Source organism: Brachyhypopomus gauderio, chromosome 10 (assembly GCF_052324685.1).
Source record: "Brachyhypopomus gauderio isolate BG-103 chromosome 10, BGAUD_0.2, whole genome shotgun sequence".
NCBI lineage: Eukaryota > Metazoa > Chordata > Actinopteri > Gymnotiformes > Hypopomidae > Brachyhypopomus > Brachyhypopomus gauderio.
In genome coordinates, this window is record NC_135220.1 from 21,504,558 (window position 1) to 21,520,063 (window position 15,506).

The 15,506-nt window shown below is 42.7% G+C and overlaps 2 protein-coding genes across 4 annotated transcripts; one reads left to right on the top strand and one right to left on the bottom strand.

The window, feature by feature from the left end:
* On the top strand, positions 1-5,575 carry LOC143525955 (tectonic-1-like). Of its 2 annotated transcripts, XM_077020448.1 has the most exons (15): positions 1-40; positions 589-666; positions 849-966; positions 1,127-1,260; positions 1,503-1,657; positions 2,064-2,166; positions 2,411-2,523; positions 2,625-2,645; positions 2,910-3,047; positions 3,274-3,399; positions 3,482-3,570; positions 4,066-4,203; positions 4,346-4,499; positions 4,740-4,871; positions 4,980-5,575. In XM_077020448.1, the coding sequence occupies exons 1-15, from the start codon at positions 16-18 to the stop codon at positions 5,106-5,108; spliced, it is 1,653 nt and encodes a 550-aa protein (XP_076876563.1). In that variant the 5' UTR covers positions 1-15; the 3' UTR covers positions 5,109-5,575. The 2 variants fall into 2 exon arrangements, with proteins under 2 accessions (XP_076876563.1, XP_076876562.1); XM_077020447.1 differs by lacking the exon at positions 1-40 and having other exon boundaries at positions 212-666.
* hvcn1 (hydrogen voltage-gated channel 1) lies at positions 5,307-10,192 on the bottom strand. 2 transcript variants are annotated; one of them, XM_077020450.1, is made up of 6 exons: positions 9,885-10,192; positions 7,843-8,057; positions 7,612-7,716; positions 6,982-7,213; positions 6,359-6,471; positions 5,307-6,057 (listed from the first exon to the last, which is right to left on the bottom strand). In XM_077020450.1, the coding sequence occupies exons 2-6, from the start codon at positions 8,020-8,022 to the stop codon at positions 6,001-6,003; spliced, it is 687 nt and encodes a 228-aa protein (XP_076876565.1). In that variant the 5' UTR covers positions 8,023-8,057; positions 9,885-10,192; the 3' UTR covers positions 5,307-6,000. The 2 variants fall into 2 exon arrangements, with proteins under 2 accessions (XP_076876565.1, XP_076876566.1); XM_077020451.1 differs by lacking the exon at positions 9,885-10,192 and adding an exon at positions 8,145-8,425.
* Between the last annotated feature and the right edge of the window lie 5,314 nt (positions 10,193-15,506).

Here is a 15,506-nt window from a genome sequence, read left to right on the forward strand (position 1 = left end):
ATCTCTGTGCTAAAAATGGAAAACCTAGGATTAGGGTTAGGTTATTTCTTTATTATCAGATATATTTGTTATTTGTTTTGGACATAATGTACTTACTGGTGGTGGGTCTGGTGAACCATATTACTCCAATAATACATAAACAATTTTAAATTGTCCTAGTTGATGTCATAAACATTTAACATCCTAAACACTGATTAACGTCTTAAATATAACAATTTTTTGTGACGGCAGGAAAAGCAACACTGATCTCAGAACGGCGTTAAAAACGCCTCGTCTAATTTTTCCCAGAATTCCATTACACCCACTTCCTGGAAACGAGTGACAATGTTCGGTTACTAAGCATGGCTTGGCTCATTTGGTTGTTTATTTTAATGCTCTGCGGGAATATTCTTTGCGACAATGATACACATGTGGGGGAAATAAATGCCACGGACGAAACATTCGTTGATTTGGACAGTCATCTTAATTTTACGACGCAAGATACAAACGTTACCTTGCCTCCCTTTTCCGTGTCAACACTGCCCACCGACACAGCCACACCATTCCCCAGTCAAACAGATCTAACGGAGACACCGATTCCTCCTACAGGCTCCAAACCTGCCCGGTCCGGCACATCTTCGCTGCCTCTACCACTATCTGATTCCCTAACTCCACCTGTAACTGAAGGTAGGAACTTCTGAATATCAAGACCACCTAGCTGCTTCGCTGAAAAGGCTGCCCTGCCACAGCGAACTATTAGCACCAGATTAGCTAGATAACGAATTGTCTATTTCCTGCAAAACAGTAACCATTTAATGTTAGGGTAACGTCGCTGACATCCAGTCAAATGTGGTGTTCCTCCGTTCCAGTGTCTGACGTGTGCCCGTGCAACGTGCAGAGCGCGCGCTGCGAGGTGAACTGTTGCTGTGACCCGGACTGCGCTCGCGAGCGGACACTGTTCACACGCTGCTCGGTGCCCAAAGTCGTGTAAGTTCGTCAGGCCAAACAAGCAAACCAATTTCTCCTCATTTCTTAACACTTTTATTTTACTATTCTTTGTTCTTTTGCTCTAAACAAAGGAGATTAGCGCCTATATTGATAATAACAATAACACTTTCTTATATAAGTTGTATTGGTGTGTTTGCAGTGGTGACACTAAACTGTGTAGTCAGGACACAGCTCTTTACACTCTTGCCACAACACCAGATGGTTTATCCCAAGTGAGGACGTCAGTGCTGCGCGAGGTCAACCCTGACGTTTTCTGTATACAGTCTGCTAACTGTAAGTGCACCATTATGTTGTATGACATTTATATTTGTAGTTACAACAGTTAACCTTTTTGCCCAAAACATGCTACAAAAACTTGTGATTGAAGTCAAACCCTCACAAGGCTGCAAAGCCCACCACTAAGTAAAGGTGCATCAATCACATAACTAGCTAAATGTGTAATTGTGCCATATTAGTTCCTCTGTCCCCTGATTACACACAGTCCTGTCTGAGGCCAATGCTGGTTTGCTCTGTAGATGAACAGGGTATGTCATTTGTCACCCCAACAATACCTACGGAGAGTAATTTTGATGACCTCTTCAGTCATTTTGTGGGATTCTTCTTTGGACTCTCTGATGGCCAAAGCAACATCCTAGACACTGCTCTCCAGGGAAACTCTCCAGGATACCAGGTAAAGTGACACCCTCAGCTTTGGACTCAGTCATGTGACTAATTTAGAAGAATTTTGGTTATTTTGTCATATCTGAGAGTTGTCTTCACTTGACAGTATTTCCAGTTCAACATCATGTGCTTAAATTGACTTTTTGCACTGCCTTGGAGTAATAGATATTGTCACAGAGACCTATATTACAAAGTGACTAGAACTGAATTTGTAATAGTTGTTCTTTTCCCAAACCTCTGCAACAAAATGTCACATCAAGTTTACAAAAGACTGGACAGGTGTAATTGGATTTTGTGTCAAGGAAAACCTGATTACAGAGCAACACAATTAAAAGTTCTAAGAACAACCAAACAACAGATGATTAAACCTAAGTGTGATTATCAATTGTCCCATGCCTGCCGTGGTCGGCCCTCAGTACGGGGACATCATCCTCACAGAGGGAGATGCTGGCCAACAAGACTTCTTTAGGCTTCCTGGGTCTGGAGTGACAGCAAACTGCTTTGACACAAACCCTGCAGGTCAGACACATCATTAGTGAGTTACACACAGCACTGACATTATAGCGAACACTACTCAAATTAGTTATCACAGTGATGCTTTATTTAGTGATGTTCATGAACGTACTCAGAGGTTTCCCCTCCATGTTTGTTTGGTCTACATAGTCACAGTGCTGTGGCCTTACGGTCCCCTGCTGACCTCTGGCCCTTTAGTGCAAGGCCCCTTGGGTCCTGTTGTTATGATGGCCACCATGTCTCTTCACAGCGTTTCTGAAGGACCAGGCGAGCAGCTGTGTGAGGAGCTTTGCCTTGGTGCAGGACTGCACTAGATTAGAGACCTTGAACCTCAGGACCTACAGCAGCTTCCATGTTTTTTCGGTGAGTCAGCAGGGTTAAAGGATCACAGAACCACTTGTAGATTCTTTAATGTGCCAGGCAGAGACTCAGTGCCACTCTTTGTTTTTTGTTTTGTTTTGCAGGGGAAGGGCAAAGAAGCTACCGTAAGAAAATGCCATTATTTGTTATTCAGCCAGACTGCCTTTTATCGCTTGTTTAGTGTGTTGCTTCTTGACACACACATATACAACACATATCCCTCCATGGAATTCTCGCAGGCTTTGAGGCTAAAGATATAAAAGGGTCTGCTGAAGTTCAGGATTAGCAGGAAGGGATTAGCTCTACGTCCTCAATGGTCTCTCTGTATGAGCTGGGCTGTGTGTCTCTCAGCTGGTCTCTCTGACTGAGCCGGTTTGCGTCTGTCTCAGTTAGTGCCTGTAGAGCTGGAAGCTGTTACCCTGCAGACCCTGGAGGGCACACAGACTCTAGCAGACGTGGTTTCGGCTTCTGCCTTCCAGCCTGTGTTACTGGAACCTGCTGAGGTCTGCAGCCAGGTAGTACTACAGGTACGTTATGATGAGGCATATTTATAATTAGTAAAATGCAAAAATGAGCATGAGCAGTATTTCCATATGTAACAGCACTGTCCACACCCATTAGTAAAGAATGGTAATCCTGCCAAAAAAAAGTAATACAAATGTATCTAAAAAAGTATATTTAAAATTTAGATCATTTTATAAAAATCCTATTAGACATGCCTGTAGGAAAACTGTTTTCTGACATGTGCTGCAGGTCAAATACATGGTCAGGTATGCTGACGCAGGGCAGATCGTGGGCGTGACGGCATCGTTGGTGCTGGGTGCTGTTAACAAAGCCATGCTACCCATTCAACAGCAGTTTCAACTAGTCTTTGTTCAGGTGCACATCAGCAGTGAACCGCCACATTATCATCTGTTAATAGTGATTGTCAAGGCCTTAATTACTTGTTACATTTTTCTAGGAGGCCAGAAGTGACGCGCTGCTTCCCTTCAGTGGCAATCCTGGTTATGTGGTGGGACTGCCCCTCGTGGCTGGATGGAGAACTGCAGAATATCCTTTTCCAAAAAAACACTGTGCATTTATAGATTAATATTTTTGCTAATTAGTTCAGTGGTCAAACAAAAAGGAAAATGAAATTGGTTTCAAGTATATTCATATTTCTTTTATCACACTCCTTTCTGCCACCATTCTATAAATGTTTGCCACTGCAGCAGATAAACTGATACCCATAGACTTCTGGGGCTTGATAACCTCTATTTGCTCTTCAAGGGTGTGTTCGTGTATGTGTTCCACCATGCCTTCACTGAGGAGTTAGTCTTGTCGACACAGTAGTTCAACAAGTAAACGAATTGTTTAGTGAATACAAGAACCTGGACCAGGTTTTGATTCTGTACATTTTGGGGCTTTGCATTTTGGTAGTACATTTCAGCAAAAAAAAGAACAAAGATTGTGGTACGAGAACTATACTCTAGGAACTCCAGAACGAACTGAAGAGAAAGGGCTTTCACAAACCTCTCCTTTTAGATCCCTTGACCACATCATCAGGGGCATAGTCCGAAGAGCTGACCCAGAGGGAACTCTCACGGTGGTGCACAGCTCTGCAGATCAGGACTGTCTGTCAGGCTCCCCCCGGCGCTCCCCGGTCTTGTTTGGCAAAGACACGCTTTCAGGGTGCACCTTTAGGTACTCATGTCACAGTATATTTAACATACTGTTCCAAACATTGATATTGGTTTCATCAGCAGGTCCAGCAGACTCGTTGTTGTTGATGTTGACATTGTTGTTTGCGTCTGGTGAAACACTCTTCTGTCACCCGCCTCGGCAGGCTGGATGATGGGGCAAGCTGTTCATTGCTGTCTGAAGCTCTGTTATGGAGAGTGAAAGGCCAGGGCTTCCCAGACTATGTGGCGTCTTTTGGGAATAGTCTGCCTCAAAATCCCATGGACTGGGTGCCTATAGAAAACCAAACTATACTAACGGTAACTAGTTTACTTGTCTCACCCCTTAACCACATAGAGAGCTACTGTTGCAACTTTTGAAAATAATTGCCTGAAACACATAAGTCATGACTCAATTCACTGTGGATAGTCTTGTATGCAGAAGTGGGTTTTTAAGCAAGAGGAAAGTGTCTTCTAGATGAGTTCTCAACCCCAAGATGTAGGTCCACTCATTGATAGACTGAAAGCTGACATTTACAATTCTCTTTAAAATGATGGTAGAGTGTTCCAGGATGCCGTATTCCACTGTCTTATCATCTTGAAGTAAGATGGACCAAGTATGGGACCCTGGTGAACCCCCAAGCTCAGATTGTGAGCATTAAGGAAATAATTCAGACCAATACCAGTGTCTTGGTAAGTCAAGCTTGGATTGTGTTTGGTATATCTGCACATCTTTATGGCATTTGTTCATCATAATCCTTTTGTTAAATGACTTTTGCTGTAAATGATTTGTTTCCACAGCCACCCCTCTCCAGTATTGCTAGCTCTGTGAGCTTTATTGACGTGTCTGCTGCCGCCAGTCCAGGCTTTAGAGCTCCGCCCACCATCGACGCCAAACTCCCCTATGACTTCTTCTTCCCGTTCATATGAGCAGAACACAACATTTCTGAGAGACTGTACACTGGTCAGTGCTTTGCCACGGTCAGCCTGGGCTTTTGAGAGGCTGTGGCTGGCTCCATTCACCATGGCTGGCAGTAATTTTCAAAAGCACAATTTCACTGGGAGGACTATTTGAACTAGTTTACACTATATTGGGTTCCACCTCCTCTCTAAAACACAGTTAGCAACTATTTTACCACTAATTTATTTTGTACATAATGGTTAACATTTTCTTTAAAATTTTCTGTACATACTACCATTTGTAATAAAGAATGTGTTCATGATTGCTTTACAATGCATTACAGTATGTATTCTGACTAAAGCAAATTTCTCAAAGCAAAGGAAAGTTAAAAACCACAAGTGATGCGAGAAATATTAACACACACAATTCTGAACTATGACAACATAGCTTTAAAAAAATCTTAAAAAAAAAAAAATCTGGAAGAGAAGCTAAAGGACTGTGTGAGTATCTTGAGTTATTCTCCATTGGTTTCCCACATACCCTCTTTGCGTCGTCAGGTCAGAAGCTGTTTGTGATCATATTTGATCGCCTGCCGGATGGGCTCTTTATTGTCCTCAGGTGTCCTGATCCACAGATGCTAAATCGCACTGTATATAATGTGCCCTTGTAGTGCAGCTCACAGTGTACTCACTACTGTACTGCTGTGACACCTGACTCGAAGGATCAGCTACTAATAAAGTCCCTAGCATGCATTATTATGGCCCTCCAGGACGGACGTCCTGAAAGGTCTGACACCCCGAGATTGGAGCAGAATTGCTTTATACTGGGGGTGCATTTGGTTCCCTTTGCCTTTGAAATTTGCATTTTGTGTAGATGGAAGCAGCCTTTAATGCAGGGGTGGGGGAGTCTGGGTGCATCTCATCAGAAGTCTACATTGTGTTGCTTTAACAGTGTTCGTAGCCTGCTCATCTCTTCCTCCTGCAAAAAAATAATTATAAAACAATTCAGCAGTGTTGGAAATACTGTATCAAAATCAGGGTCCACAGTCTTCCTGCGTGGTGAGTGCGTTTTCACCTCCAACAGCACTGCACGGTTAGTACTTTCTCTGCTCTTAGTCATGTGCTCACCAAGAACCTGATAACACTCTGAAGCAGACAGCAGTGTGCCGGAGCGTCCAGCTACTGCGGCTCTTCTCGTGCCGCTCGATCAGAGACGCTGGGCACAGGTCGTGCTCGTAAGTGCAGCTCTTCCAGCCTGACCTGTGACCTAAGACACTCACCATTCTAGCTTTCTCTTCTCGCATCTCGTCAACCTGCTGGACAAGCTGTTCGTTGCTCTCTTCCAGCTTTTGTATTTTGTGATGGGCTCGGTTCTCCACCGTCACCAGGATCCCTGCAGGAAACAGAGAGAACAGGTGTGTGGTCTGTCTAACAGCCCACTGCTGCTTTGGACTGTGGCCCAGCAGGGTCACATCCCCGGAAGGCCCATTTTGCTTATAACATTTGAATGGTTTAAACTATGTTAAGATAAGCTAGGAAAGAAAAGGAACTATTTACAGTGAGTGCAGTACATTTGGAATGTGCACATGCATTATTAAGGACTTTTAGAAAAAAATGTTCATCCTTGGATTTATAAATACTTCCTGTTTATGCAAAATATTAACTCTGGCAGGCAGGTGTCTGTTACTTTCATAGACACCTCTAATATAAAAGATGAGTTAAAAACAAAGCCTCTGTTTTTTATGTTGGCAAGCTCCTGTTTTGATATGAGACACAACCCACCAAAGTGCCTGCTATCAGAAAATAAAAGGATGCTTTGAAAGAGGACAATGCTTACATGTATTCTTATAGCCTATAATCTAAAAACAAGTGGATTTATTATTCATGCACAAGAACTACATACCGTTCACAATCCTGGCCACCCTCCAAAGCCTGAGCAGAATCAACAGGCCCATGCCGTCAAAAGCATCTTCCTTGGAGATGTACACGATGTCCAGGACAAAGGACACCACAACCACTATCCCATCAAACACCTCAAACTTGTGCTTGAAGAACTCCAGGCGGAAGGCATAGAGCTTCACTATCAGCTCCACCATGAAGAAGGTGAGGAGAGCCAAGCTGAGGTAGTGGAAGACCTGAAGAGTGAACTTGGTTATGCAAACAGACACAAACAGGTGTCTTTCCTAGACACCCACAGTTGCTGCAAACCGTTTAAAGGAACCCTAAGGACCTTAACGTTTAAAGGAACCCTAGGGACCCTAACGTTTAAAGGAAGGCTTCTGTAAGCCTTCTGCAACTACACAACAATCCCAAAAATGAAACAAAATATGATTTAACATCAGTTCATCAATACTACACTACAACAACATTCATATACCAGCATGAAGAATTTAAATTTTTTTGTACTCTTTCTGAAATGCAAAAACACGTCATCATGGGATGTAAATGCAAATCCACGCAGCAGCCTAGACACAGGCAGTGCTACAGGAAGCACCCTGCACAGCCCTACAGGTTCACCCAGGTCGCCACTCACCCGTGGGGCTATGTGGTGCTCATCTGCATGGATGATCGACAGATCCATGAGCAGCTCACACAAGACAAAAAGAGCATCCAACACCACCAGGCACACAACAGTTATCTACAGCACAGAATACACACAAGGGTTATTCGGAGCTCCACAGAACACATGCATTACAAACCTGGTCAGTACTAATAATAAAATGCATGGGGCTATTGTATTTAATCGTACTTAGAATTTTGGTACCTGAAATTTCTCAGAGCGGAAAAGCTTTTTCATCGATTCTCGGAAGGTAATCTGAGAGATGTGGACCGCTGTTGAATCCAGAACGTCGCTGGCCGCGTGCTGCTCCGCATCGTGCCACTGAAAGTGTGATGCGCTGTGATCATCGCCCACCGCTGTGAAAATTCTCAGATGTCGTGCCATGATGCCTGAGGGTTTTCTGAGGTTGATTAACACACCTAAAACAGTTGTAAAGGGAAATTTAATCAATTTCAGCACAATTTAAAAACAAAATGAAATGTTAAACCAACATCTTACATTATTACCTTTATAACATAGCCAAGGTCAGAAATATTCTCACAACTTCTGCATAAATTCGTATATCAAGCCCACAGAGCGTTCAGAATACAGTAGCTAATGTGCTAGCATGCATGAAAATGCAATACTTGGCTAGGTAGATAACATGTTTGCCTCTCAGCACTAGGTTCTTGAAACCAAGTCCCTATCTGGGTGGTGTTTCCATGTTCTCCCCGTGTCTGTGTGTTAACTGGATTTCCTCTGTGGTTTCCATTTACATGAAATTGTCCTAGTGAGTGAGAATGATTGTGTCTGTCTGTCCTAGTGATGCCTATCCTAATAAAGTTGTCCTCATGCAGGTGTGTGTGAGTAGTTGTGTGTCTGCGTGGCCAGTAGTGGATGGTGCTGTGTTCTGGGTGTCATTCTCTCCCTCCCCTTCCTGTACCCTGTAGTACCTCAGGGAGCTGAGAATTTGTTGCGAACAATTAACTGCTTCTCCACCAGTGTATGACTGGATGTAAAATAACATCACCTTGGGTTCCTTGAAAAGGTGCTGTATACATTTTTAAGTTTATTCATTAAAAAATTAAACACACCCATACACCCATGTTTAAAAGAGTTGCACATGCTACCTGTGCCTCTCAGAACTGACTTCAAAATAATCCTGCCCCTCTATATCTCAACAGTTTGATTGTAAGGCATAGGCATGTACTTTCATGGGCCCTCAGATGACCTGACCAAAATATGCTGGAGGTCCCCACCACCTAAACAGATGGTTCACAGGCTGCCTTTAGCAGACATGGCCCTGACCAGAGAGCCCTTGACTACTTAAACATATTCAGCCGTGTTCCTGTTCCCTACGGCCTATAAATAACCTGCCAATTAATCAGCTCTGTATCATCGTTTTCACTTTTTCTCTGAACTTTGATCTGGCTCAATGCATTTTTATTGAAATCATATTTTAGTTAATATTGATTCTTTTTATTTTCACTGTATATTTAAACATACTTTATTCACAAATTAATCACATTTAACTTTATTTCCTAAATATCTTCCTCAGGTGACAGATCTCAGGATGAAATCTTTATAATACTTCCATGTACCCTCTGTTTTCTGCCAGCACTTTATTAATTGTTTAAGAAAGGGATATACAAATAAAGTTTAATATTATTAATTTAGGCGAACAGTAATGAACAACAAATCATTAGCCACGCGTTACTACTCTATGTCCATGGTGAAAAGAAAGCTAAAACCCGGAGTTACTGTGGCATTTGTGCAATAAACTGCAGACTCAGCAACGTCGACACCGTAATGGCCCCTCAGTGTCCAAGTTAATCAAATCTAATGCATTATTTTCATAACAGATAGTTCATTACACTACAGCTCTCTCTACAGCTCCACGGAGACAATGTGCATTGATGCGTTAATGTCTTTTCATATTCCCAGACGCGCTGTAACTAAGTGTCAACTAAGCGTCGTTTTTGGAAACATCACCACAATAACTGGATAACTCGTGATTTCCTCTTAGGACACCGAAGTCTCGCACGTTTGTAACGACCGATACACAATTAATACCAATATAATTCCAGTCGCAGCCTGCGAATTTTGAAAGCGGATATTTTCATTTTCAAACCACAAAAGAAGGCTAAGCATTAAACTATGTCCGAAACGTAAGACACTTAAGTGTTGGGAGTGTTGCGAGACAACTTAAGTCAACTAAGGTTTCTCACAAATGCCGACTGGACAAAAGTTGTAGGGTACATAGTTACCTTGTCGCCGGAAAGTAAGTAAAGCGAGAGGCGTCAATAAGATTCGATCAAGGTGTGACTGTTTCGGAACCAGAACTCCTCGTTTCCTTCAGTAAACGTTTGACCTCCAGACTCCGCCTCTCGTGTGTTTAGTCCGTTTGGTGAGATCTTCCAGACGGATATTCTGTGAGACGTACGTGTCTCACCATAGCTGTTGTATGTACTATTCTACATATAACTATATTGTATTTTATGTATCTAACCAGCAGTATAGAAACGGGATTCATATCCAAGAACAAAGGTAATATTTGTAGTCTTAAAACAAGATCCAAAGTCCGGCCAGTGGGTACATTTTAATTCGCCCGCGGATTCTCTTAAAACGTAGATGCTCGCTGGCAGACACGTTGTGATTTTTATTTTCACCAGACGGTGGCAGCATGGCGGTAAAATGCGTTAATTGCGTCACACATTTACCGACGTTTGCAGACATGAGTTATTTTTCCATAAAGAAAAAAAAACCCAAGAAAGTTCTGTGGGACCACATAGTGTGCATCAAAGTGTATGTAATCCGATGACTGACTGACGGACAGACAGATGGATGAATGGATGAATGGATGGATGGATGGATGGATGGATGGATGGATGCAGTAGACTAAGCTCGGGTATAAAATATTGGGGGAAAACAAAAGCAAATGGGTTGTTATTACGTCTTTTGATTGACCAAATAAGCGCTGCCCGTGAGCTGGGCCGTCTTGCCTCTACCCTGCAAACACTAGAGTGCAGTCGTGCGTTTCTAGGCAAACTGTTACTAAGTTACCGTTTGTTAAGAATGTCCTCGCGCTTAAAAGGCCACGACTGCTGCACATCTATTAGGACTAGCCAAAGACCGAGTAGCAAATACATTATTCCACGATCGACCTTTTCAATACTTTGGGGACCTTCCACGTTTAGTCACCTGATCCCATGCACAATTAGTTTGTCATACCCCTGTAAAATGCTTTAGTCGAATTATAGCTTTTATTCCAGTACACAAGAATCACGTTCTTCGGGCAGGCAATTTTGAAATATATATATATATAATGTATGTATAGACACTGCTTGTGCAATAGGGCCCAAAATTTGGTGCTACGACCTGGTCCCATATATACGCCACTGCTTTGGGCCCTATTGCACAAGCAGTGTCTATTAACCCCCACCACCCTCCGGAAAAAGGTTCAAAAAGCTGAGCAGTTAATAACAAGTAGTAAGAACAAAGGCTTACTGCCAATCCAGTTACCTACCCACACATTAATCTGACAATTCCGGTTCCCTAAACATAAATGTATAACAAAAATAGCCTAATCACGTAACACTTCACTGAATTTCGGTTTTATTAACGACTAAAAAGCTACACCAGTAAATGCCCCCAAAGGTAGCCTATAACTTCACAGGCCAGCATGACAACGGAGCACTTTTGTATTGCGTTTCACTAGTTAACTTTGCTAATAATTTGACAGTTTTTAACCTATGACATTGAGCCTAGTAAGTTATACTATTAGCCTAATTATATTATGGCCCAATACAGCCCCGTCGACAGGGGGGGACAACCGGGTCTGTTGTCCCGGGCCCCAGGGCCAGGGGGGCCCATCAAAGAGCCCAGCAATTTATTTTTTTATTTAAAGTCTATAATTTTTAAATAATCTTGAAATCTTTCATTAATATAAAATTCTGTACTCAAAATAAACTCAATGGCTAAAATATATATGTTTTTTTTACCTATCTGCATATTTTCCATTAAGTGCATACACCCCCGCATCCCACTGAAAATGGTTTGATCCAGCACCGACCGTAACCGGCTGGTACCCGCACAACAGCGGGAAATACAGTGGTGGATAGTTAAAGTAAATACAGAAATCTGGAGCGCAGAAAAGAAAGGAAAACATTTACCTGACGAATTTTAATGTTGCATTGTGTTCCAGGTTTGAAAAGTGCTGGAATTTAGGCTAAAGTACTTGAAAATGCTTGAAATTGTAACTACTTCGTTTCACAACAAATAGCTGTCTGACTGAACAGTTCTCGTGAAGACGTTAAGATTGGGCGTTTTGAAAATAAACAACCATTAAATAATGTGATAAAAAGCGAATTATTTCGAGTATATGTATAAATATTTAACTTTATTAAGTTTAACGTGCTGGAAATTATTGAAATGGACCTTTAAAGTGAAGTACAAGTGATTTAATTCCACATTATAAAGGTGTATGAACCCTGCAAACATGACTTTGTTCATTGCGCTGAAGCACGTCGCGCGCGAAGTTACAAAAGTCAAGAGGTGCACGACCTCGCGAATGGACAGCGCGCGAGGCCCTCGCACACGGGCGGTGCCACTGCGATTACGTCGTTTTCGCGCGAACCCTCGCGCCGCTCGCGACGCGTCAAATATAAACCAGTCAGCTGACAGAAACAGCTTTGATGTGTGGCTATATTATATACTATATGACCTAACAGAAGGATTGTCAAATGACGAAATTCAAATGACGTGCGCCGGGGGAAGGGGGGGGGGGGCACATTAAACTTTCTTGTCCCGGGCCCTAGCAAGACTGTCAACGGGCCTGGCCCAATAATAAACATTGATTACAATCTTTGAATGAGTATAGCCTACTATTGCAGCGGCGTGGTAGGCTGTGCAAACAAAAAATATATATATTTATAGTTTATCTCCGATTACAGATAAGGCATCATGTTATTTCTAATTTTGTGTTATGCAGTTCTCACTGACAATCGCGGTGGTATTGAAGCGTTTCATAACCACAGGAGTTCATTTAATGTAGGCTATTTCCTTTCACATTTGGGCTCAGTTTTCTTGAGAAATAAGTTTGTTAGCAGTTGCTTTCCTTAATTTCTTTTCTATTTATTTTGTCTCTTTCCAGTCTCGATTTCTTGAGCATGGTCTTCCATAGCACGTATACAACGCCCACTGCCGCTTCAGCAAAATGAACGTCAAATGCTCGTAGTTAAAAAGCCCGGTGAAAACGGACTAAACCATTTCGTGCAAGGGGTGAGGGTGACTAACTCAGTAACATTAATTGTGAGGTTTAAATGTTATTAATATTTAAAGAAAAATACAATTCTAGACTCATCAAGGGGCCCTCCCCACACTTGGGGCCCGGCGCCCCTGGATAGGCCTAGAAATAAATACTTCAAATTTAGATTAGATAATGAAGGGAATTCTAATTTGTGATAAATCCTTAGTCCCAACCAGTCCCTAGAGTTGAATGTGCTCTGTGAAGTTCATTTGGAGTTGTATGAGCACCGTATGTGTTCGTTGCTGTGCGACCGACCACATCGGACCAAATGCCATTTAAAAGCCTAGTTTTGTATAGAAAGTTGGTGTATTTAATGTTGGCATCCGGTAGGAGGCATCGTACGCTATGTCATTTAATTGTAGCAGAGGTGAAGGGAGTACTTTTATAACCTTCGACCATATATTCGTCGCTTCCCCTTTCTCCCCCCCCCTCTCTCTCTACGAACTTTGAAACACTTGTCTGTAAACTTAAGATTCAGTCAGATCTTTCACACTCCAAGTCATTTAGCCATAGCAATTGTATGCCTAGGTCTCTTTTCCATTATTTCTAAATGCAATTAATATAACAAATATCATAAATGATCGTAACGTTTTAATAGTCCTTAAACCATCTAATGAATGGGCCCAACTGTTCGCTAACCGGTATGAATTGAGTCCATAGTGGCCGTCCCGCCCATTTCCTCCGTCTCCCTAGACGCAGCTGGACCGAATGAGTGCACACTGGGCTCGCGCGTGAATCGACCTCTGTGTGGCCCTGATGCTCCTCGTGTCTTATCCGCGTCTGTCCGCAGGATGGTCCCTCGCGCTGTGAGCGCGCAATTAACAGGACTGTAACTGTGAAGAAAGGCGACCGCGCTCATCTGTGCATGAATAAAGAGAACACGCCACAGAGAAAAGCATATTGCTGAATACGTTATGCCTTTAATGAGCGAGTTTAAAAAAAAAACAGCTAGTTTGACTATTCGATCATTTCAGACGGACTTGGCATACCAACTCAGGCAATGATTCTGGTTAAATTCAAAGTTGATAATGAAACGCGAAAGCACAGACATTATGCTTATAAGTTCTTCCTGAGCAATGACTAAAGGACAACTAGAGGAGATCATAGCAACTGACAAATGTAAACGGTTTAAGGACACAGAGATCTTGGTGTCTCGCACCGAAGTGAGTCGAAAGCAGGTAATAAGACATCCTTTATGCGAAGCGGGCAGGCGGGGCAGTTTTGGGGCGGGGTGCCCTCGCACAGATCCTCTTTCTCCAAGTCCTGAACAGACGCTCTCAGCGTTGCGCTTCCATTATTAACAGGCGCGGAGCTGGTTAGGCAAACGCGCCCCGGTTTGCAGAATCCAGTTAGTTGGAGGTGCCGCGACATTGAGACAAACGTAGTGGAAGAGTTTCACTTGTCCTTTTCCACTGGTCATGAAGAAGAGCTGTCAGCACTGTCCGGTAAGTCTCTGCTACCTCGCGCAGGTCCCGGAGCACCCGCTTTTGCGTGTGAACGGTTTTTGTTAGACTTCAGAGTGTGGCTTGCCTCATATCATATTATCTTCTATCATATAACGCTTATTTTTGCACCAACCAGTCCCGATATGAAAAGACAGAAATTTTGAAATGTGACTTTTATCGCGAACAACATGCTTGTCTTTAAATATCGACAAGAGTATGCTAACACTTACATTCTTATATTTTGTCCATGCACATTTGGAAGTTACCGAGTGTTGGTCTTCGTAAGGTAGTGCACGTGTGCATTAAGGTGTATGAAGGGTGGAGAGGAAGAGGTGACGGCCAGAGTACAGCCTCAGTCAGCGTACTGCCTCAGCGCAGTCTAATAGCTGGCGCTATCTTTAATACAGGTTCGTAAGGTTTGTTCCGACAGGGAAAGGTTTGGGGTGACGCCGAATGCCTTTACGCATTATTGCAGCGTTCATGGTATTCCGACGTGAAAGATGATAATGTCAGGAAGGCATGAATCGCATACACCCAGATGTGAGTTAATTCCAGCTCAACTGAGCTCAATTTTACAGTCAATTGAACTCAATCACTTTTAGAGAATTTTGTTTACTACTGTGCTTCACATGAATAGCCTACTTTGCACGACATTACGAAAAAAATGGACTCAAAGAAAATAGGCTATTCAAAAAGACTCGGCGCAGGTGTAAAGACTCGAACCGTTCTCACTTTCTCCCTTTTCTCCTGGAGTTTACAAGGGGGCGCTTATCTCCTACTAAGCTGCAGCGTCACACCACGTCAGTACCGTGCTACGAAGCTTCAGTCTTTGCCATTTGCTCTGAAATGTAAAATAATGCACCCCTGATACTTTAGCTGCTCATAATGATACAACAGGAAACACCACACTGTTTTATGTAGAAATTTTCATTTTTTCAGTTTGTCAAACTGAGATGTAGCTGAGAAATTGAATCTGAGATGTAGGTTCTTGGTTTTACATCGATGTATCGATTTATGGGGAAGTACCGTTACAGCGGTAGCGGTTCGCCAGCATGGCTGCTGATGGCTCTGTTCACTCAGTGATGCACGAGACGTGTGGATTTCTCATTACTTCTCCTTAAAAGTTCTGACGACTT